Raw genomic sequence first — 23,327 nt, forward strand, 5'->3', positions numbered from 1 at the left:
GTCTGCAAACCAACTAATGCTCTATCCATGCTAGTGGCTTACCTATGATACCATGGGCTTTTAATTTGTTATACCATGGGCTTTTAATTTGTTAAGCAGCCATGTTTATCACCTTGACAAAGGCCTGAAAATCCAAGTATACAACATCCATTGATTTTCCTTTTTCTATCCTGCTTGTTATTTCTTCAAAGAATTCTAACAGATTTGCTGGGAATGAGTTCCCATTAAGGGAACCATGCTGACTTCAGCCTATTTTATCATGTGCCTCCAAGTACCCTGAAACTACATCCTTAACAGTCAACTCCAACATCTTCCCAACCATTGAGGTCAGACTAAATAGCCTATAACTTCCTTTCTTCTGTCTCTCTCCCTTCTTGAAGAGTGGAGTCACATTTGCAATTCTCCAGTCCTCTGAATCCATTGGTTTTTGAAAGATCATTACTAATACCTCCACGATCTCTTCAGTTACCTCTTTCAGAACCCTGAGGTGCAGACCATTTAGTTCAGGTGATGTATCTACCTTCAGATGTTTCAATTTCCTAAGCACCTTCTCCCTAGTAATGGCAACTTCACTCTCTTCAGTCCCCGACGCTCTCGAACTTCCAGCATACTGCTGGTGTCTTTGACAGTGAAGACTAATGCAAAATACTTATTCAGTTCTTTGTCCCCTGTTACTTCTGCAGCATGATTTTCCAGCTGTCCAATATCTACTCTTGCCTCTCTTTTACAATTTCTTTATCTGAAGAAACTTTTGGTATCCTCTTTAATACTATTAACTAGCTTACCTTCATATTCCATGTTTCCCTTCTTTACCTCTAGCTTTCACTTTTAAACTAACCTCTAAATTATGCACAATGTCAACATCTGAGTTGGTGACTACAAGAGATGGTGCTTCTTTATCTTCACCCTTCTTGTTCTTCCACAATAGTATGGCCAGGCTATAATTTTGGGGTATTTAAATGAAGAAAAATCTAAGGATATGATTATATGGAGGGGAGAGAGGTGTCTGCTTATACTAGCCATAGTTTCTAAACCTAGATAGGAGTGGGAAAACTATGAGTGGGATAGGAGTGGGAAAACTTGTTACTGGCCACTCACCCCCAATGCCTGGTTCAATGAAAGTGAACACTCCTTCCTGATAAAGGACATGCTGATGCAACTGTCTCTCTTGATCAGTCAAAGTCTTCTGCATTCTTGGTTACCCCTTCCTTCAAGAATGGGGGGCTTTAGTGTTAGGCTGCAATGGACTTGTGTGATGTGGCTTTTGTATTTGAAAAAATGTACAAACTATGAGGTGTGAGATTATAATAAGTCTGTCAACGTATGTCATAGCAGTTAGATGTTAGGTAAGAATCTCACACAATTTCCTTGTGGGAGGAGTTTTCAAGAGTTTCCTGCCCTTAAAAGAAAATTGAATAAGTATCTTTCTCTCTATCTCCTGAATCAGGTAGTCAAGTGTAGCACTGGAAGACTCCAGAGCATGCATACACTGTGCTGTGACTTTCATGACCACCCCTCAGAATGATGACAGCTATTACAAAGAAGACACTTACAATATTCAGCACACTGCAGAACAGCTGCACAGAGAAAAGAAATGCTTTCTCTCTCTACAGGAGCTGATTGACCTCAAGTGCATTTCTAGTAATTTCTGTTTTATTTTTATTTTTCAGCATCTATAGCACTTTATATTCAGCATTAAAACACATGTCTACACTGGAGGCATAGGCCACAGTGCATTCCTTTAAACATAATCTGGATTTAAGTAGCTTGAACAGCTACATGACAAATAGCAGGGATAGTTCCTACACCATGTAAAAATATCAAGGGAATGGAGCTGGGATTTGGTGTGTTGTCTGCATTGGAAGCAAAGGGCTAAGGTTAATCATGCAGGGTATTGCATGCATCTATTTTTGATGACTGTGCCATTTAACCTACTGATGTAATATTGATGCCTAAATGAAATAATCCCTATTGAGAATTGACTAATTGATGACTACTCTGGGCTAAACTATCTTATATTCTGGTTGATTCAAGTGCAGTAAAATAGAGCAAATTGGCAAAAAGAAACACTGGATTTTTTTAGGAAAGAAAAGAGATGATCAAACTGTGTTTAAAGCCTAATATAAAACATTAATTCATTGGATGAAATTTCCTTTCTGGTCAATTACAAATTCATAAGTATAATTTAAACATCTCCTGATGAAGGACCCCGGCACGAAACATTGATGATTTATGCATCTCCATAGATGCTGCCTGACCTACTGAGTTCCTCCAGCATTTTGTCTATGTGTCTCTGGAACTGCATCTGCAGCTTCTCTTATGTTTAAACATTTCCACATCTGTTTGGCAGAAAAATTTCAACTCCTTCATTTGATTTTTCAAATATTTTATAATTTTATATGATTTACAGTACATAGAAATTTCGCACATATATTATCACCAAAAATATACATCTTTTTCATAAGATTTCCCATCTTCTTTCTTCCCCAATCTTATACAGTATAATTAAGGTAAAATCATAATTACATGACAAATAGTTTGTACAAATCATATCTCTTAGAAACACAACTGCACTGAGTAACTTGACTTTATCAACATAGGACCACATTTAAAATAAGCAAAGTTCAAAGAAACTTTGAATCCATGGAACTGCTTTCTCTCTTATGTCTTAACTTTTCTTGAAGTAGGATCAAAATTCCATGTTCCTGTGTAAATGGGTTTCTAGCAAAGAAGGAACAGGAGATGGTGAGACATTCCAAGGAAATCTCTGGCTTCTTTTTCAGAAAGTATCAGCTTTTCTCAATGAGACTCACAGTCAGAAACATTTGAGGTTGTGTCATTAACTCCTTTCAAAGGAAGATGGATAAGCATTTGTTAAGGAATGTAACTGGAGGTGCTCTGGATAGGTACAGATGGCATTGATGAAATGCTCTGTGAGACACAATGAGCATTGTGTTACTTGGCCAGGACAAAAATGCAACATATGTGATTTGCATGAAGAAGATTTGAGAGGCAGATTAGGGTAGTGGGATGGGAGAGCTAGAAGTGAACATTGTGAAATTGCTTTTGGTTTTCTTCACTGATAAGGAATTAATACATAAATTGATTCAGAAGGTTAACTTACTGAGGTATGATCCCTAAAACATTAATTCCGTGTGGCTGAATGAAGACACTGATCAGAGGTACAAACAACCTTGATCCACCCGATAACCTAGTTAGTGACAATATAGAAATATTTCGGAGCATATACTGTACCTCTGTGCTTTTATAATTTGATATTAGGGAATTAAACTATTTTCTACTTAATGGATGATCAATCATTCACTCTCTGGTCAGATATACCATGGACATATGGAATAAAATGGTGGCCCAGAAATTTGGCTCTATTTTCAATGCAATGTGTTTAAAAGTCACGTATTTTGACAGTGAAATGTGAATGGTTGTATTGTGTCACACTGTGAATTTGCTTGTGCATTCCAGGCCACAAATTACCTTGTGGGTCTGACACTATCTCTATCAGTTACACACAGGGTGACATCAGGTTATTTTGAGGTGTATATGCCATTGAAATGAAGTTTTCAGACTGGTTGGAGAAAACCTCTTAGAGCAAGCAGGTCCAATCTGGAGAAGACCTCTTAGAGTAGGGTCCAAGCCCAGTGCTGAGAACCCATCAACAGTGAGTTCCTGTGGTTGAACATTGAACATCGAACATCTAATCTGCTCCCCTCACCCCAACCCAACTTTGCCTTGCCTCCCTATCAGCACCATGAACCCCCAAACACCCCATCAAAAATTCTAAATCACCCAGCTCTACTTACACGATCCCTGCATTGCTCCTAGCTCTCATTCTCCATGCATTTTATATCAGTTCTCAGGTACAGTATGTCCTTATCTTCTTATAACCCAATCCCCCTGAAGGGCCTCTTTTTAAGATCTCCCTCAGGTCTGGACTACAACCCACGCTAAGTCACTGAAAACCAAACATTGACAGATGCAGGACATTCTGGAATTATTCGGCAAGTCTAGCAGCATCTATGGAAATGGAAAAGACGAAGAATCCTGACCTGAAATATTAACTGTGTTTCTCTTTTCAGAGATTCTGCCTGACCTGCTGAGTTTTTCCAGCACTGTTTTATCTCACATCTTGGTTTTGGTCTCTGAATCAACATTTTTGTTTGTTGTTTGTGCACCATATAATTACCCTTCAGTGTGTGCTTAAAGAGGTTAATGAATTTCTAGGCCAATGTTCTTAACTTGCTCTGAAAGGAAGCTACATTTCAAAGAAGCAAGAACAGCTAAATTCAGATAAATTTATCCTTAGGCAGGAGGAACAGGCTAAGTGGATGTGATTACAAAACTTGAAATCCTGTGAGAGTTAAGAGAAAGGTTGTTCTGATCTCAGCTCAGCCAGGAATCAGCAAGATAGCACTTGCATTTTTCAAAGTCACACTTTGGTGCTTAAATTAGCTTCAAGAAGAATTGCTGATTGCCATGTGGATTACTCGATTTGTAAAGCGTGGATGCAATGGTGCATATTATTCCCTAAGATGCTGTGATCCCGCTACACTCTGTCATAAACTTAGAAACGTACATGAAAATATAAATGTAAGAAACTGCTGCCTAAATATCATAGCATGTTTGGTATAAATGTTCTTAACATTGTGTTTAACAAGCTATTTTTAACATTGCTCAACTGTATGGGATTTAATTCATTAAAGGAGCATGACACTAAACCTCAAATGTAAAACAAACCCTCTATCACAGTCACCTTGTTTGGGGAATGGCTGTACAGTCAGTAGCCTTTATAACGAGGTGACCTTGTATCTAGTTAGTTGCCAAAAATAGGTATCCTCGCTGATGTGGTTGTTCTACGCTGCTGGTAATCAAGGTCTGACCACTCTGGCTAGGTCTCAACACCAAGTACATAGTCACTGGATTGGCTCCACATAGTAAACTATTTCAGCTTTAGTGTTAAATAAAGGGCTGCAGTTAGGTTTTCCAAGAGCCCGTGTCTCTGAACAGAAGAAAATATTAATTCAACAACTAATATTACCGCAAGGTGGTTACTTGAATATTTACCAGCCATGGGCTAATTCATTTATCAAAATAATAGTAATGAAATAGCATAGAAACAGTCTTCTTTCAGTAAAATTTTTTGAGCAAGATGTTGCTGCTCACAGTATTCATGTACAGTATTGTGGGCTTCCTCAGGTTCATGGAAACGAATCACTCCTCCATTTTCAGCTTCTTCTCTTCCTTAACACAACTTCATTGATGACTGTGGATACCATACCATCTCATTTGACAGATTTGATGTCTTTTTTTTTCCACTTGGCGTGCACTGTCCAGCAGACAGCATTGCATGGGCTTTGGAAAACAGTCATTCTTTCAGTGTTTTTTGTTCAATGGATTAATAAAGTTTGGCATTTTTCTTGAAGATTTACTCCGTTTCCTCCTTACACTATGGATTCACAGTTGGCCATTCAAGGTGATGTTTCAGTGGGGAACCAGATTTCAGCATGTGGGATCAGTGATGCAAGATAAAACCTGGTAGAATAAAACTTTGGACTGGACGTCATTCTTAGCCTGAGATTGTGACAAACTCTGTTAGAGCCGGACCATGGAATACACTAAGTGGGCAGCGCTATTAATACTGCCTCAGTCATTGTCCTGGGCCACTCTCACTTCCCAGCTTCGAATACTGGCGGCGAGATATGGATCGTTAGCTTCTCTTATTCACCAGCACATGTTTTAAATGTGTACAACAATCCACAAACAAACAAATCACTTCAGAGTTGAAGATAAATGATGAAAAATTCACAAAGAAGACTTCTCAGTATTTGTAGATTCAAACACCTGTTTGTTTTATGCTCTGAAAGCTGATTCTTGTAGGTGACGTTGGTATAGACATAGCCCGTGCAACTCGTACTCTTAGCGTGTGATTGTCCTGCCATCGATGCCACCTCTTTCTAGCAGCCGTGCGCACCTGAAAGCAAAGAGACAGTTCCATTTCCATGATAGAATATTCAGAAGATATTTTAGTTCCTTAAGCAGTTACTAGGCTCTTAAGAGAATGGTAATATTTTATAGCATTAAACAATTTGGGTTTGGAGATCACTGCATATTATATAAAGTCTTCCTGATGATCAATCTAGCGAAGTATTGTAGCGGAAAACGTATGTTATAATATTTATCCTTTGAATTTTATTCTCTTCTCACTTGCAAGGTTTTTTATACAAATAATTCTGTTTTAACATATCCTCCTTCATGCATGATGATTGAGAAAGTCTGTGAACTTCACCACCGTAATTAGAAAGTCTGTTAACTTCACCACTGTAATTAGAAAAAGAAATTCATTCCTTCTTACGAACAGCCTTCAGTCGATTGAGGAAAGGGGTATTTTCAGAAGAAGAGCATGAATTAGGCCCAAAACTCACATCAGTGACCCTTTGCCTCTCATCTGCTTCTGACAATGAACTACTGATGTTGACTTCTCAAAGGACTGGGAATCTACCATCAACTATGTCTGTAATGTTTGCCAAATTCACTGGAAGAACAGGTGGGCCAATGTCAGTGTTGTTTCCCAGACTAACAGCATTCCCAGCATTGAGCTCTCAGTTACACGCAGTTGGCTCTGTCGGGTAAGTCTAACGCAAGACTTCTGGAACAGACACTCTCTCCTGAGCTCTGTCAGAGGAAAAAATTAGCAAGTAGATAGAGGGAAAGGTCAAGGGTGTGCTCAAAACCTCCTTGACCTAAGAGAGGAGCTGAAGCTGGGTTGCCAACAGCATTTAAGAAGCATTCAGATTGCTTAGGCACAGAAACCTATGGACCAAGTACAAGGAGAAACACTGAATGGCGGTTGTAAACAAGTTGAGCTAAATGGGCTGTTTATATTCTGTATGGTTCTATGACTCTACATTATAACACAGAGATAAACACAGTCTGAGCTTAATTCACTTGAGGTATTACTGAATATTTCGACCAGTTCCATTTCTAATTCATACAAACTCTGACTGCATTGATTAAAGGACTGATTTCAGTTTCATAACAGCTCTTCCACCATAAGGATTTGTTTCTTCTGCAAGACTACAACCATTTGATTTATTTAGTAGCTTTGACATTCACAGAGATGAGGACGAATACCTTTAGCTGGAGGGTGGTGAATCTGTGGAATTCATTGTTACAGATGGCTGTGGAAGCCAAGTCATTGGGTGTATTCATGTTGGAGGTTGATAGGCTCTTGATAGTCAAGGTGTGAAAGGTCATGAAGAGAATTCAGGAGAATGGTGTTGAGAGTGAGATGGATCAGGCATGATCAAATGGCAGATCAGATAGGATGGGCTGAATGATAGGTTCTTGATTAGTCAGGGGGTCATAGGGTATGGGAAGAAGGCAGAATGGGATTGAGAAGATTAATAAATCAGACATGATGGAATGGCGGAGCAGGCTTGATGGACCAAATGACTCTATTCTGCTTCCATGTCTAATTGTCCTGTGGCCATGGGAATTACTGGCCCAAAGTGGCAAAGGAGGATGCAGAGTGTTACTGAGAATCTTGGAGTCCATGAATCAGAAGCATATAGGAGCCTGCACAAATGGCAAAACAGGTGGTCCGCCTCATAATGAGCCACTTCATCCCCATGGGTGAAAGAGTCATCAAAGCCAACTGGCAAAGGCCAAATCGGCACACATTGATGAGAATGCTGCTGTTCCAGATTGGAATGCTGGATAATTCAGAATCATGGTGGGCCTAATATCAGTCGGACCAGGAATGCACATAAAATTAATTGTCAAAGCCAATAACTTCCCCTTCAAACCTCATTTTCTCTCTATTTTCCTCTATCTCTGAAAATCTAACAGGTAACCTTTCTGATAAAGCATCTGTGAAATGCTTTGAGGAACATTGGGAATGTTAAAGCTGGTACATAATTCAAATGGTTGTAGTCTTGCCAAAAGAAGCAAATCCTCATGGTGAAAGAGTTATTATGAAACTGAAATCAGTCCTTTAATCAATGCAGTCAGAGCTAGTATGAATTAGAAATGGAAATGGTGGAAATTTTCAGTAATAGCTCATGTGAATCAAGCGTGGACTGTGTAATTTCATTTCTAGTAAACAAAGACCCATGCATACATCAGTGGTAGTGAAGCATATAATTTCAATATTGTGCCAGCCTGCACAGGCATTGATACCACTGCTAAATCTGTGGGACCATTTATTGCCACAGAAAGACATCCAAAACAGATATGAGGAAATGTATGATTTAGGTAAAGGGCCAACTGCCCAGTCATGGATTCCATCCAGAAATGAGTGGAGACTCAACAGGGAAAGCCTGCACCTTCTTCTTGAGGGCTTTTCAGCAGCTCTCACTGAATTGTGAGTTCATTATTTACTTAAAAAATGTACTCTGGACCAGAAGAGCAGCAGGGATGTGCAGTAAGAACAAAGCTTGTTTTTCAGTGGTGTAAAGCAGTTATAGTCTGTTAATGACCTTTATACTCATTATTATATCCAGTAGCAAATAGACCAAAAATATATTACATTTCCCATTGGAAACACTGATACCAAGCTGACAACTCATCAATAACTGCATACATAATATCCCTCTAAGCAGTAAGAAGCTCCATATAGATCAGCATATTCTGTAGAAAGCATCGGTGCAGAACACTGACTAATGTGAAATATTGGCTTTGAATCAAGGTGCAGAAAAAAAGTGTATCCTAAACAATCACAGATGTATTAGAGGTCATTCCTCATTCTTTTGAATTTCAATGAATACAGACTCAGATCCATCAGAAGCTCTTCATATGACAAGCCATTCAATCCTGGAATCATTTTCATAAAGCACCTTTGAACTCTCTCCAATTTCAGCACATCCTTTCTGAGATAAAGGGCCCAAACCTCCTCACAATACTCCAAGTGAGGCCTCACCAGTGCTTTATAAAGTCTCAACATTACATTACATCCTTGCTTTTATATTCTAGTCCTCTTGAAATGAATGCTAACATTGCATTTGCCTTCCTCACCACAGAATCAACCTGCAAGTTAACCTTTAGGGAATCCTACACAAGGACTCCCAAACCCAAATGTATTTTCTTTCTTTTTAGTAAATGGTCAGCCCCTTCATTTCTTCCACCAAAGTGTGTGACCATACACTTCCCAACATTATATTCCATCTGCTATTTCTTTGCCCATTCACCTAGTTTGTCTGTCCTTCTGTAGCCTCTCGACTTCTTCAGAACTACCTGCCCCTACACCTATCTTCATATCGTCTGCAAACTTCTCAACAGAACTACTATCCAACTCATTGACATATAACGTAAGAAGAATCGGTCCCAACACAGACCAACACTTGTCCTTCAGAAAAGGCCCCTTAATTCCCATTCATTGCCTCCTGCCAATCAGCCACTGCTTTATCTATGCTAAGATCTTTCCAGTAATACCAGGGCTCATAGCTTGTTAAGCAGCTTTATGTGTGGCATCGTGTCAAAGGCCGACTGAAAATCCAATTACACAACAACTGATTCTCCTTTGTCTATCCAGCTTGTTATTTCTTCAAAGAATTCCAACAGAGTTGTCAGGCAAGATTTTCCTTTGAGGAAACCATGCTGTCTATGGCTTTCATTTAATTAATGGTAATTGCTTCTTCGCTTTACGCCATTTTGGCACGAAAGGTTTCGTAGGAACACTCTACCTTAGCGGGGGAAATACAGGACAAGGGCGGTCCCATATGGGACAAACCAATTTAGCCCAATATATGGGATGTTCCGGCAAATACGGGACAGTTGGCAACCCTATGTTCAAGTTCAACAGTGCATGACAGGGAATGAGGAAAGGTGCAGCAGACTCATATCGTTTCCCCCGGGCCCAGCAGCACATGCTTTGTGGCCCGGTTGCAGTTCCTCCAAGTACCCTGAGACCTCATCCTTAATAATTGACTCCACCATCTTCCCAACCACTGAAGTCAGACTAACTGGCCTATAGTTTCCTTTCTTCTGCCTCTTTCCCTTCTTGAAGAGTGGAGCAACATTTTGCAATTTTCCAGCCTTCCAGAACTATTCCAGAATATAGTGATTCTTGAAAGATCATCACTAATGCCTCCACAATCTCTTCAGCCACCTCTTTCAGAACTCTGGGTGTAAACCATCTTGTCCAGGTGGTTTATCTACCTTCAGACCTTTCAGTTTCCCAGACCTTCTATCTAGTTATGATAACTTTGCACACTTCATACCCCTTGATACCTGGAACTTCCACCATACAGCTAATGTCTTCCACAGTGATGCAAAATACTTATTCAGTTCATCTGCTATTTTGTTGTCCCCCATTACTGCTTCTCCAGCATCATTTCCAGCAGTCTGATATCCTCTCTCACCTCTCTTTAACACTTTGAGTCTCAGAAGAAACTTTTGGTATTCTCTTTAATATTATTGGCTAGCTTACTTTAGTATCCCATCTTTATCTTCTTAATGACTTTTTTAGTTGCCTTCTGTTGGTTTTTAAAAGCTTCCCAATCCTCTAACCCCACTAATTTTTGCACTATTATATGCCCTCTCTTTGGCTTTTATGTTGGCTTTGACTTCTCTTGTTAGCCACGGTTGTGTCAAGTGTCTTTTAGACCAGCGGTCCCCAATCACCGGGCCGCGGACCGGTACCGGGCCGCAAAGCATGTGCTGCTGGGTCACGAGGAAATGATATGAGTCAGCTGCACCTTTCCTCATTCCCTGTCATGCCCTGTTGAACTTGAACATAGGGTTGCCAACTGTCCCGTATTTGCCGGAACATCCCATATATTGGGCTAAATTGGTTTGTCCCATATGGGACCGCCCTTGTCCTGTATTTCCCCTGCTAAGGTAGAGCATTCCTATGAAACCTTTCGTGCCGAAATGGCGTAAAGCGAAGAAGCAATTACCATTAATTTATATGGGAAAAATTTTTGAGCGTTCCCAGACCCAAAAAATAACCTACCATAACACACAAAAATAACAGATAAAACCTAAAATAATACTAACATATAATAAAAGCAGGAATGATATGACAAATACACAGTCTATATAAAGCAGAAATAATATATGTATAGTCGGGAAGATTAAGCCAAAATCGATTTGTGGAAAAAATCGGCATGTACGCACATGCGTACATCACGCATGCGCACACAGGTGCCCGCGCAAGGCTTCATGGTCATAGTAGTCTTTCCTGGGGTAAACACAAGTGTCCCGGGACTTGACTGCTACTTCTATCCCTTATTTGGGAGTGAGAAAGTTGGCATCACTAACTGTAAAAGACATGTTGAGATGAGTTTAACCCTACTTGAACACCATCCTCCCCACCCCCTCCCCACCCCCGGTCGGCCGGTCAGCAAGAATATTGTCAATATTAAACCGGTTCACGGTGCAAAAAAGGTTGGGGACCCCTGTTTTAGACTACTTCTCCCTCTTTGGGATGAATGTATCCTGTGCCTTCCAAATTGCTTCCAGAATTTCCAGCCATTGCTGCTCTGCCTTCCTCCCTGCCAGTGTTCTTTTCCAAGCAATTCTGGCCAACTCCTCTCTCATGAATGTGTAATTCCCTTTACTCCACTGTAATACTGAAACATCTGACTTTAGTCTCTCCTTCTCAAATTTCAGGGTGAATTAAATATCATGATCACTTCCCCTCAGGGTTCTTTTACCTTAAGCTCTCTAATCAATCCCGTTTCATTACATAAGACCCAATCCAGAATAGCTGATCCTCTAGTGGGCTCAACCACGAGCTGCTCTAAAAAGCCATCTCTTAGGCACTCTATAAGTTCCTACTCCTGTAATCCAGCACCAATCTAATTTTCCAAATCTACCTGCATATTGAAGTCCCCCATGACTATTGTAACATTGCCCTTTTGGCATGCATTTTCTATCTCTTATTGTAATTTGTAGGCCACATCCTTACTACTGCTTGGGGGTCTGCATACAACTCCCATCAGGGTCTTTTTACCCTTGCAGTTCCTTAGCTCTATCCACAATGATTCAACACCTTCTGACCCTACGTCATCTCTTTCAATTGATATGATTTCATTTTTTACCAACAGATCCATGCCACCCCCTCTGCCTTTCTGCCTATCCTTTTGACACAATGTATATCCTTGGACATTAAGCTCACAACTATAAACTTTTAACCATGATTCAGTGATATCTACAGCATCATACCTGCTAATTTGCAACTATGCTTCAAGTTCATTTATTTTATTCCGTATACCAAGCATCATTCAGATACAATACCTTCAGTCCTGTCTTCACCCTTTTAGATTTTATTGCAACTCGTACTGTTGACTGTAATTTTTCCCTATCAACAGCCTCTCCTGACTACACATTGCCTCTGTAAACCAGCTACTTCATCTTCAACACTATTATCCGCCTTTTCTATGATACTTCTTGTATTGAAATATAGGCAGCTCAGGACATTAGTGGCACCATGCTCAGCCTTTTTATTTCTAACTTTGTCTGAGGTCTTACCAACATCTGCCTCCACCAACTCTCCACTAACTGTTCTGGCAATCTGATTCCCAGCCCCCTGCACCTCCAGTTTAAACCCCACTGTGCAGCATTTAACAAACCTTCCAGTTAGGATATTAGTCTCCCTCCAGTTCAGGTGCAAATCATTCCTTCTCTACAAGTTCCGCCTTCCCTCAAAGAGAGCCCAATGATCCAGAAAGCTTATGCCCTCCCTCCTACACCTACTCCTTATCCACGTATTAAACTGTATAATCTTCCTATCTATCCTCACTGACACGTGGCATGGGTAGCAATCCTGAGATCAAAACCTTGGGTGTAACTGCCTCTCTATAAGTCCTATCTATCATCCCTTCAGCCTCCTGAATGATCCAGAGTTCATCCTGTTACAGCTCCAACTCCTTAATGTGGTTTGTTAGAAGTGCAGCTGGATGTACTTCGCACAGTTGTAGATGTTAAGGACACTGGAGGTTTCCCTGCCTTCCCACATCCCACAAGAGGTTTCCCTGCCTTCCCACATCCCACAAGAGGTTTCCCTGCCTTCCCACATCCCACAAGAGGTTTCCCTGCCTTCCCACATCCCACAAGAGGAACATTTCACTATCCTGCCTGGCATCTCTATGTCTTAACTGAGCAGTTATAAAGAAGAGAAGGAAAACAAAATGAGCTTTTCTTCTCTTTTCTTCACTTTGCTGAAGCCTCAAAAGCGCTAAAGCCTTAAGATCACCACTCTTAATATGTCCACTCCAATGATGGCAACTGTGCTTGCCCTGGCTTCCTTCAATTTGCTCTTACTAATCAATCCCAAACACGAATTGGTCATGGATCAAAGTTCTATTAGGAAGCTGAGACCTGCTCCTGCCTTTTAGCTTTGGGCAGTGGACCTGATTGAAGACCCCTCCTCTCCAAACTTCTGATATTCAGATTGGCCATTGGTCAAAGTTCTGTTACACTGCTGCGACCTGCTACTGCTTTTTATCCTCGGGCAGTGGATCTAATCAAAGACCCTCCTCTCCAAACTTCTGATGTCCAGATTGACTATTGGTCAAAGCTCTATAATGCTGCAATAACCCTCTCCTGCCTTTTATCTTTGGGTGGTGGACCTGATTGAAGACCCCTGCTGTCCAAACTTTCGATCAATTTTCATGAAGTCATGGATGAAGCCAAGGGTATCTTTACAAACTGTCTTATCATTCTTCGCTTCTGACTTTCAAAAATGTGTGTGCAAATAATCTTAGGTTTCTCAGTGCAAGTGTGCCCCTGGATTTCTCCATGCAAACAGTCTTTTTGCATTATTGTGTTTATTTAGTATTGCCAGATACTTCGGATAAAAATGTATCACTTGACAAACCTTGGCATTAAATTTTAACAGCCAAGTACAGCCTGTCAGCAGATTGTCTGTAATCCACTTAGCATGCATCACTTTTCCTGCCATATTAATTGGGTATGCAAATAATAATAATAAAAGAAATGTTGCTGCATGTACTGATACAAAACTTGCTAAGTTGGTCAGCTGGTGTGGGTTGAATGCAAACTCTCAAACCATAAATTTTTACAATCTGGCAGCACTTAGTTAAATTGCATAGATAGAGTAAATTGTCCAAATCTTTTTCCATTGATAGGGGTATCAAAAATAAAAGGGCACAGGTATACAGTGAGAGAAAGGAAACCTAAAGGAGGCTGAGGATGAGATTATTTTTACAGACGATAGTTGCTATATTGAACTCACTGCCAGTGGAGATGGTGGAATTAGATACAATTACTATAGTTAAGAGGCAATTAGACAGACTTGTAAATGGCCAAGGAACATAAAAATACATTATTCATGTGAGTAACTGAGATCCGCATTCCACTTAAGTTTTGCCTGAAGTTTGGCATAAACATGAAGGGTTGAAGAGCTCCATTTACAGTGTGTACTGTACTGCTCTGATTCCACACAGTATGTCAATTATTCTCCAATACATGTACAGAGAGAGAATACATGTAAATAGAGAGACCTCAAGAGAGAGAATTTGTAGAATGTCCAAGGGATGGCTTTTTAGATCAGATTGTTGAACCCACTAGGGGATCGACTGTGTTGGATTGGGTGCAGGAAGGACAGCAGAGCAGCAATGGGTGGAGTTTCTGCAAAAAATGAGGGAAGTACAAGACAGATGTACTCCAAATAAGAAGAAATTTTTGAATGGAAGAAAGACACTACTGTGGCTGACAGAGCCAAAGTAAAAGCAGAAGAGAGGGCATACAACGAAGCCAAAGCCAGTGGGAAGATAAAGGATTGGGAAGCTTTTAAAAACTTGCAGAAGGAAACTAAAAGGTCATTAGGAAGGAGAAGATGAATTATGAAAGGAAGCTGGCGACTGATATCAAAGAAGATACTAAAAGATTTTTTTTAAGCATATAAAGGGTAAAAGAGAGCTGAGGGTAGATATAGGACCAATAGAAAATGACACTAGAGATATTGAATGAGAGACGCAGAGATGGCAGAGGAACTGATTGCATATTTTGCATCAGTCTTAACAGTGAAAGACATCTGCAGTATACTGGACACTCAAGAGTGTCAGAGTTTTGCATCAGTCTTCACTGAGGAAGACATCAGCAGTATACTGGACACTCGAGGGTGGCAGGGAAGAGAAGTGTGTGCAGTCACAATTATGACAGAGAAAGTACTCAGGAAGCTGAGTAGTCTAAAGGTAGATAAATGTCCTGGACCAGATGGAATGCACCCTCGTGTTCTGAAGGAAGTAGCTGTGGAGATTGCGGAGGCATTAGCGATGATCTTTCAAAAGTCGATAGATTCTGGCATGGTTCCGGAAGACTGGAAGATTGCAAATGTCACTCCGCTATTTAAGAAGGGAGCAAGGAAGCAAAAAGGAAATTATAGACCTGTTAGCTTGACATCGGTGGTTGGGAAGTTGTTGGAGTCGATTGTCAAGGATGAGGTTACAGAGTACCTGGAGGCATATGACAAGATAGGCAGAACTCAGCATGGATTCCTTAAAAGAAAATCCTGCCTGACAAACCTATTACAATTTTTTTGAGGAAATTACCAGCAGGCTAGACAAGGGAGATGCAGTGGATGTTGTATATTTGGATTTTCAGAAGGCCTTTGACAAGGTGCCACACATGAGGCTACTTAACAAGATAAGAGCCCATGGAATTACGGGAAAGTTATATACGTGAATAGAGCGTTGGCTGATTGGCAGGAAACAGAGAGTGGGAATAAAGGGATCCTATTCTGGTTGGCTTTTGGTTACCAGTGGTGTTCCACAGGGGTCCGTGTTGTGGCCGTTTCTTTTTACATTGTACATCAACGATTTGGATTATGGAATAGATGGCTTTGTGGCTAAGTTTGCTGATGATACAAAGATAGGTGGAGGGGCTGGTAGTGCTGAGGAAACAGTCTGCAGAGAGACTTGGATAGATTGGAAGAATGGGCAAAGAAGTGGCAAATGAAATACAATGCTGGAAAGTGTATGGTTATGCACTTTGGCAGAAGAAATAAACAGGCAGACTATTACTTAAATGGGGAAAGAATTCAAGGTTCTGAGATGCAACGGGACTTGGGAGTCCTTGTACAAGATACCCTTAAGGTTAACCTCCAGGTTGAGTCCGTAGTGAAGAAGGAATGTTGGCATTCATTTCTAGAGGAATAGAGTATAGGAGCAGGGATGTGATGTTGAGGCTCTATAAGGTGCTGGTGAGACCTCATTTGGAGTACTGTGGGCAGTTTTGGTCTCCTTATTTAAGAAAGGATTTGCTGACGTTGGAGAGGGTACAGAGAAGATTCACTAGAATGATTCCGGGAATGAGAGGGTTAACATATGAGGAACGTTTGTCCGCTCTTGGACTCTATTCCTTGGAGTTTAGAAGAATGAGGGGAGACCTCATAGAAACATTTCGAATGTTGAAAGGCATGGACAAAGTGGATGTGGCAAAGTTGTTTCCCATGATGGGGGAGTCTAGTACGAGAGGGCATGACTTAAGGATTGAAGGGCGCCTATTCAAAACAGAAATGTGAAGAAATTTGTTTTAGTCAGAGGGTGGTGAATCTATGGAATTTGTTGCCAATGGCAGCAGTGGAGGCCAAGTCATTGGGTGTATTTAAGGCAGAGATTGATAGGTATCTGAGTAGCCAGGGCATCAAAGGTTATGGTGAGAAGGCGGGGGAGTGGGACTAAATGGGAGAATGGATCAGCACATGATAAAATGGCGGAGCAGACTCAATGGGCTGAATGGCCAACTTCTGCTCCTTTGTCTTATGGGAAGTGAAGTTTGTGCAGTGAAAATTATGACTGAGAAGGTGCTTAGGAAGTTTAATAGTCTGAGGGTGGATAAATCTCCTGGACCTGATGGAATGCACCCTCGGTTTCTGAAGGAAGTAACTGGAGAGATTGCGGAGGCATTAACAATGATTGTTCAAGAATTGATAGATTCTGGCATTGTACCAGATGACTGGAAAATTGAAAATGTTACTCTGCTATTTAAGAAGGGTGGGAGGCAGCAGAAAGGAAACTATAGACCTGTTAGCCTGACATTAGTGGTTGGAAAGTGTTGGAATCAATAGTTAGGGATGAGATTATAGAGTACCTGGAGGCACATTTCAAGATAGGCTAAAGCCAGCATGGTTTCCTGAAAGGAAAATCCTGCCTGACTACCTACTGCAATTTTTTGAGGAAGTTACAAGTGGGGCAGACAAAGGAGATGCAGTAGATATGGTGTACTTGGATTTTCAGAAGGCCTTTGACAAGGTGCTGCACATGAGGCTGTTTAGCAAGATGAGAGCGCATAGAATTACGGGGGAGTTACTAGCATGGGCAGAGCATTGGCTGGTTGGCAGGAAACAGACAGTGGGAATAAAGTGATCCTATTTTGGCTGGCTGCTGGTTACCGGTGGAGTTCCACAGGGGTCAGCGTTGGGACCCGCTGCTTTTTACGATGTATGTCAATGATTTGGACAATGGGATTAATGAATATGTGGCTAAATTTGCTGATGATATAAATATAGGTGGAGGAGTGGATATTTTTGAGGAAACAGAGAGCCTGCAGAGAGACTTAGATAGTTTAGGGGAATGGGCAAAGAAGTGGCAAATGAAATACGATGTTGGAAAGTGTATGGTCATGCACTTTGGTGGAAGAAATAAACGGTAGATTATTATTTAGATGGAGAGAGAATTCAAAATGCAGAGATGCAAAGGGACTCAGGAGTCCTTGTGCAGAATACCCTAAAGGTTGAGTCGGTGGTGAAGAAGGTGAATGCAATGTTGGCACTCATTTCTTGAGGTATAGAATATAGGAGCGGGAATGTCATGCTGAGGCTTTATAAGGCACTTGTGAGACCACACTTGAAGTATTCTGTGTAGTTTCGGGCTCCTTAATTTAGAAAGGATATACTGACATTGGAAAGGATTCAGAGAAGATTCATGAGAATGATTCCAGGAATGAAAGGGTTTCCATATGAGGAACGTCTGGCAGCTCTTGGGCTGTATTCCCTGGATTTCAGGAGAATGAGGGGGGATCTTATAGAAACATTCTGAATGTTAAAAGGCCTGAATGTATTAGATATGGCATAGTTATTTCCGATAGTAGGGGAGTCTAGGACAAGAGGGCATGACTTCAGGATTGAAGGACGTCCATTTAGAACAAAGATGCGGAGAAATTACTTTAGTCAGAGGGTGGTAAATCTGGAATTTGTTGACACAAGTGGCTGTGGATACCAAGTCATTGCGTGTATTTAAGGCAGAGATAGACAGGCTCTTGATTAGCCACGGCATGGGAAGTGGGGAACGGCAGCGGAGTGGGGATGACTGGATGAAGTGGATCAGCCCATGATTGAATGGCAGAGCAGACTCGATGGGCTGAATGGCCTACTTCTGCTCCCATATCTTATGGTCTTAAATATTTTTAAACAGTTTCTATTTGCTTTCTTATCTTGCATGACACTGAACTAGAAGCTCTGATTTTAAAGTAATATGACCAAAGTAAGTGGTATAGCTTCAGGTCACATTCAGTTTTACACACTGCCAAGTATTACAGTCTGTTGAAGCAAATGGAGCTGAAATTTGGAGTGTTATTAAAAGGCATGCAACATGATAGTGGATGGGTCAGGTTAGGATCATGATTTCTGAAAATTAGTGGGCAGTTTAAAGTTTTGTATCTGTTTAGGACTTACAATTACTTGAAGCAAAATTCCGTTAATCAAGCATATTTGGGACTTTGGTGGTGCTGGGCAAGGAAATTTTTTGGACTATAGGATATTACTTTAATTATACTTCAATACTTTTAATTTCCCTTTTTAAAAGATGTTACACAATAGCATTTCAATGAAGTGTTTCAAGGGATGTGGAAAACAGATTAAGCAAAATTTCAAGGAGCATGGCCAATGGAACCAGGTGAGCTGAAAGGGAGTGAAAGAACTGGGCTCTGACAAGTTGATGGAAGAGCTGGAAGTGAGGCACAGCGAGTGGTTGTGAAGCACTGGAATCCAAACCCTAGCCAGCGGAAGTGAGTGGAGGAACCTGGACCATGGTGAGTGGATGGGAAATAGAACCCACTGAATAGGAAGGTTCTGTATAAATGGAGACCTACAGGTTAAAACTACAAACTTCAGTTCGTGAGTCAGATATGTATCAGTGGGATTGCCAAATCACTGGATATGTGGATTATCTGAGTTTTACTTATATATGAACAGAAATGCTCGTGGACTCATTGTCAGTTGATGCAGCTTCCACAATAGCAAATTAAGCTACAAAGATTAGTTCTGCCATTATATTTTGATCGCCTTTTATGAGTGTTCAGTAATATGATTTGTGAAATTACAGTAAATGTCACATATAATTGTTTTTACCCTTTATGCAATTAGAGATTTTATCCACTCACTGAGAGATCATTTAGGTCTATGAAACCTGTAATATAACTGCCTATATAATAATGCACGACATAACAGCAGGAGCACACTCATCTCTGCATCTGACAGTTAGTTCCTTTGAAGTCACGGAACTGAATTGCAGTGGCAGGATGCAAAGTGCCTGAGGGCCTATCTAGTATATTTAATGTTAGTGGCCAAGGATGAATTTCTTTTCATTTTATGTCATCATTTTTCTAATTGTACTTACAATGACATACAATATTTTTTTCTCTATTTAGGAACTGAGAATCATGATTTTTTATTAAGCATTTTTATTTTTTAATTTTTATTAAGTATTATGAGAACTATGTATTTAACCTCCTGGAAATGCAAGTACACTTTCCCACATGCTTGTCTCTTCTCAGCATATTGAATCTTGCTCACACGAATCTTACTTTTACTAGCATCTTCTCAATATAAATTCTTGCTATCTCTTAGTCTTCCATTTTCTACCAGAGTTTTTAAAATCATATTCCAATAACTGACTGCAACCAGCTTCTTCTCACAAGAATCATCATCATTTCATTATGTTTCATAATCATTGTTCCATTAATGCAAATTAAAGTTTGAGGTACTATGAACAGAAAGGCATGGGGTGGGTTGGTGCTCAGTGCTTCTTTGCTCTTTCATTGTAGGTCTTTTCTTTATTCTTTATAACTTCCCAGTTTGGTTTCTAATGACTAGAAAGAATAAAAATGTGACGCTACTTTAAAATTATTTGTACCCATCACTCGATTCAAATTGTTTTTGAAGAGAGTAGATTCAGCTTACCTCCCCATTCAGGAAACAGTAAAACACCGACACAAAGAAACCCTGTAAAACACAAGGGTGTTAAATTGAGTTCTGAAGCACGTTTTGATAGTCACTGTTAGCTAAGCATCTAACTTGCACATGCTTAAGAAAAAGATCCAGTTTGGATCATAAATTAAGGTGGCAAATTGCTTTGAGGCTCAGGTTATGAGTTGTCAGACAATCTTACCGGATTACCCACCTGAAAGGACTGCAGAAATGAATTGAAGTAGAGGAAAGCAAAATGTGAGATGCCATCTTTGCTTGGATTGATGAAGAACAATATGTAGGTGATGCCAAGAAGGGGTAGCAGAACTAAAATTGCCTTCACTGCCTTCCTGCAGGACAGATGATGAAAGGAAAGAGAACCAGTTTTGTTAGTAAAATTACAGGTGGAAATTATTAACCATCATGAAACATTTCCGTACAAGCTTTAGTTTGAACCAAACGAGGATGCACAAGACTCTTATTTATACTCTCTTGCTGCTGCAGTTCAGGTGTAAATGGCTCCTGTACCACACGCTCTGATTAAGGCAAGACAACAGATCCAAGCTCTCTGATTCTGTCTGCAGAAGAGAAGCAGCAGATTTTTCAGGGCAATTTTGGCACTTACCCACAAGACTGCTGACATACCCCCTCTAAAGATGAGCAATTTCATGCTTTCTACCCAGAATCAGTGACTTTGGTGATTGAGTTAGACTGAGCCTGTTGAATGCGATAGATCATATCAGACCCCTCTGCAGCATTAAGATGCATGCAATGGCGTCCCAGTACTGACTTCTCTTGCTAGACCATCCTTCAAAAGAAATTAAACCTTCTATCTTGGTGGAACAATTGTCATTTGACAGTAATAAGAAAAGTAACACAAGTGTCCAAAGTTCGCAAAGAGATGCAGATTAAATAGTCTCCATTCTAATTGCAATAATATCTGACATTAATATTTGAATAGGCAAAATATTTGTACAATCACTTTTTGATCCATCGTTGCTTCCAGCCTTTTGTTTTTCTAATTGCTTATGCATCACAGTGCATTGTACTGCAACCCCTCCTCACTCACTATTCCACATATCATGGTGGTGACATAGGACTCCTGTAGAACAATGTGGCAAATTGTATGGGTTAGGTAGGAATGGTCACATACACTACTACACTACAGGACATCTTATTCTATATTTTTCCTCATCTCCATAGCAACCGTTTATGCAGTTGGTTGATGACTGCTCGATGGATGAGTCTCACAACCTACCCTGCATAGAGCCTGACAAAGATGCATAATCATGCTACTTCCATGCAGCAGCAGTCGGGATCTGCATTTTTGTGGACCTGCCATCTTTTAAAGCTGTAGGACCATTGAGGTGTGAATTCAATAGTCCTAAACAAATTTTGCAATTTTTAAAGCGCTCCAATCTGGCAAGTATATTAAGTGTACCTAATTGAATAGGATTCATTTCAATTTTCAGGCAATCATTTCAAAACAGTGGCAACAGGAAAATAACGTGAAACACTTGTTCTTTCCTCCTTTGTTTTTCTGGGAATACATTGCATTCAGCCTGCCAATGTTCATTTGTTATATGCCGTGTCATATGACGTAGCCATGACCATGATTGATCTTCGCAAATTTTTCTACAAAAGTGGCTTGCCATTGCCTTCTTCTAGGCAGTGTCTCTACAAGACAGATGGCCTCAGCTATTATCAACACTCTTCAGAGATTGTCTGCCTGGTGTCAGTGGTGGCATAACCAGGACTTGTGATCTGCATCAGCTGCTCTGACAGCCACCAGCTCCCATGGCTTCTCGTGGCTGTAATTGGGGGTCTAAGTAGGTGACCTTGTCCAAGGGTGACCTGTAGTTTAGTGAAAGGAAGGAATGCCTAACACCTCCTTTGGTGGGGACGTTATCTCCTTCCTGCCACCCATCCAGCCAATGTATATATTTTTAAAATGCTAACACCTTTAATATTTCCATTTTCATTATATTTATCTCCTCTAATATCTCACTCAGTTTTTCTTAATTCCACTGCTTGCATCATCCCCCTCCTTAGTAACAATGAATATTTATTAATGTACCTACGTCTTCTTCCTCCACACAATAAAACCCTAATAGAGCTCTGGTCTTTCCTTGCCACTTATGTAAGCACAAAACATCTTTCAGTTTGCTGTAATATCATTTACCAATTTTTATACCATCCCTTTGCTTCCCTAATTTCCTTTATAATTCCACCTCTGCATTTTCTGTAATTTTCTATCACTTTCCGCAGTATTGAGCTCCCTGTACGTCATTAATTTGCCCTTTTTACCTTTTATCAAGGGACTTCAGATTTGAGAGTTCCACGTTTTTCTTAGTGCGGCCATATTTAAAACACTTCATTATCTCCTCCTCGAATATCTCTCCCACTCTTCTGATGCTAATTTATTGTCAAGTGGCCACTTCAGTTCCACTTTTGCCAAATCACATCTCAGCTCATCAAAATTGGCCTCTTTCCAATTGGCATCTTCAGATCTTTGTCTTTATTTTTGTTCATTTCAACAGCAATACTGTACCTCATCTAAATTATGCTCATTTCCAGCAAAATGTTCTCCAGTTTATATCCTGTCAAGTTTACTTTGCTAAAACTTCCACAAAATTGTCCTCTCTCTTGTTGAACATGTAAGATACTTGGTTAAAACAATATGTTTCTTGTAGGTATCTGAAAAATATCCACTGCTTATCCTTTCCATAATGATTCAATGCCAGGTAACATCAGTGCAGTTGAATTCTCTCAGGTACTGCAGCAGAGCATTGGGTTATACTTTGTGAATGTCATACAGTAGCACCTGAACCCATAACATTTTAACTTTGGGTATAAGTGTTACCATTATAGAATCTTTCACAGTACATTACATTGGTGAAAAAAAGTTAACTGGATTAAGCCCATGATGGATGAGTCACGATTTGGAAGACATTTGAAAGAGACGATAGAGGTAGCACAATCACATGATTTCTGATAGAACATTGAGCTGAAACCCAAACTGTGGCCCATGAAAGAAGATATAAAAACAGAAAACTTCAGAAACACTCTACAAATATCTAAGTAACTAACTTGGTTTCTCTTTTCAAATATGCTGCCTGGCCTGTTCAGTGTTTCTTGTATTATATGTTTTAATTTCAGGTTT

At 40.2% G+C, this 23,327-nt stretch overlaps 1 protein-coding gene across 4 annotated transcripts in view; it reads right to left on the reverse strand.

Moving 5' to 3' along the window:
* Positions 1–2,428: 2,428 nt before the first annotated feature.
* LOC134351458 (corticotropin-releasing factor receptor 2) overlaps positions 2,429–23,327 on the reverse strand; it is a 235,965-nt gene continuing 215,066 nt past the window's right edge. For all 4 annotated transcript variants that reach the window (XM_063057630.1, XM_063057640.1, XM_063057620.1 and 1 more), the window contains 3 exons: positions 20,379–20,514; positions 20,159–20,200; positions 2,429–5,986 (listed from right to left, as the gene is read on the reverse strand). In XM_063057630.1, the coding sequence (XP_062913700.1) occupies positions 5,849–5,986; positions 20,159–20,200; positions 20,379–20,514 (316 nt within the window). In that variant the 3' untranslated portion in view covers positions 2,429–5,848. The remainder of the gene's footprint in view (positions 5,987–20,158; positions 20,201–20,378; positions 20,515–23,327) is intronic.

This window comes from Mobula hypostoma, chromosome 1 (genome assembly GCF_963921235.1).
Source record: "Mobula hypostoma chromosome 1, sMobHyp1.1, whole genome shotgun sequence".
Classification (NCBI taxonomy): domain Eukaryota; kingdom Metazoa; phylum Chordata; class Chondrichthyes; order Myliobatiformes; family Myliobatidae; genus Mobula; species Mobula hypostoma.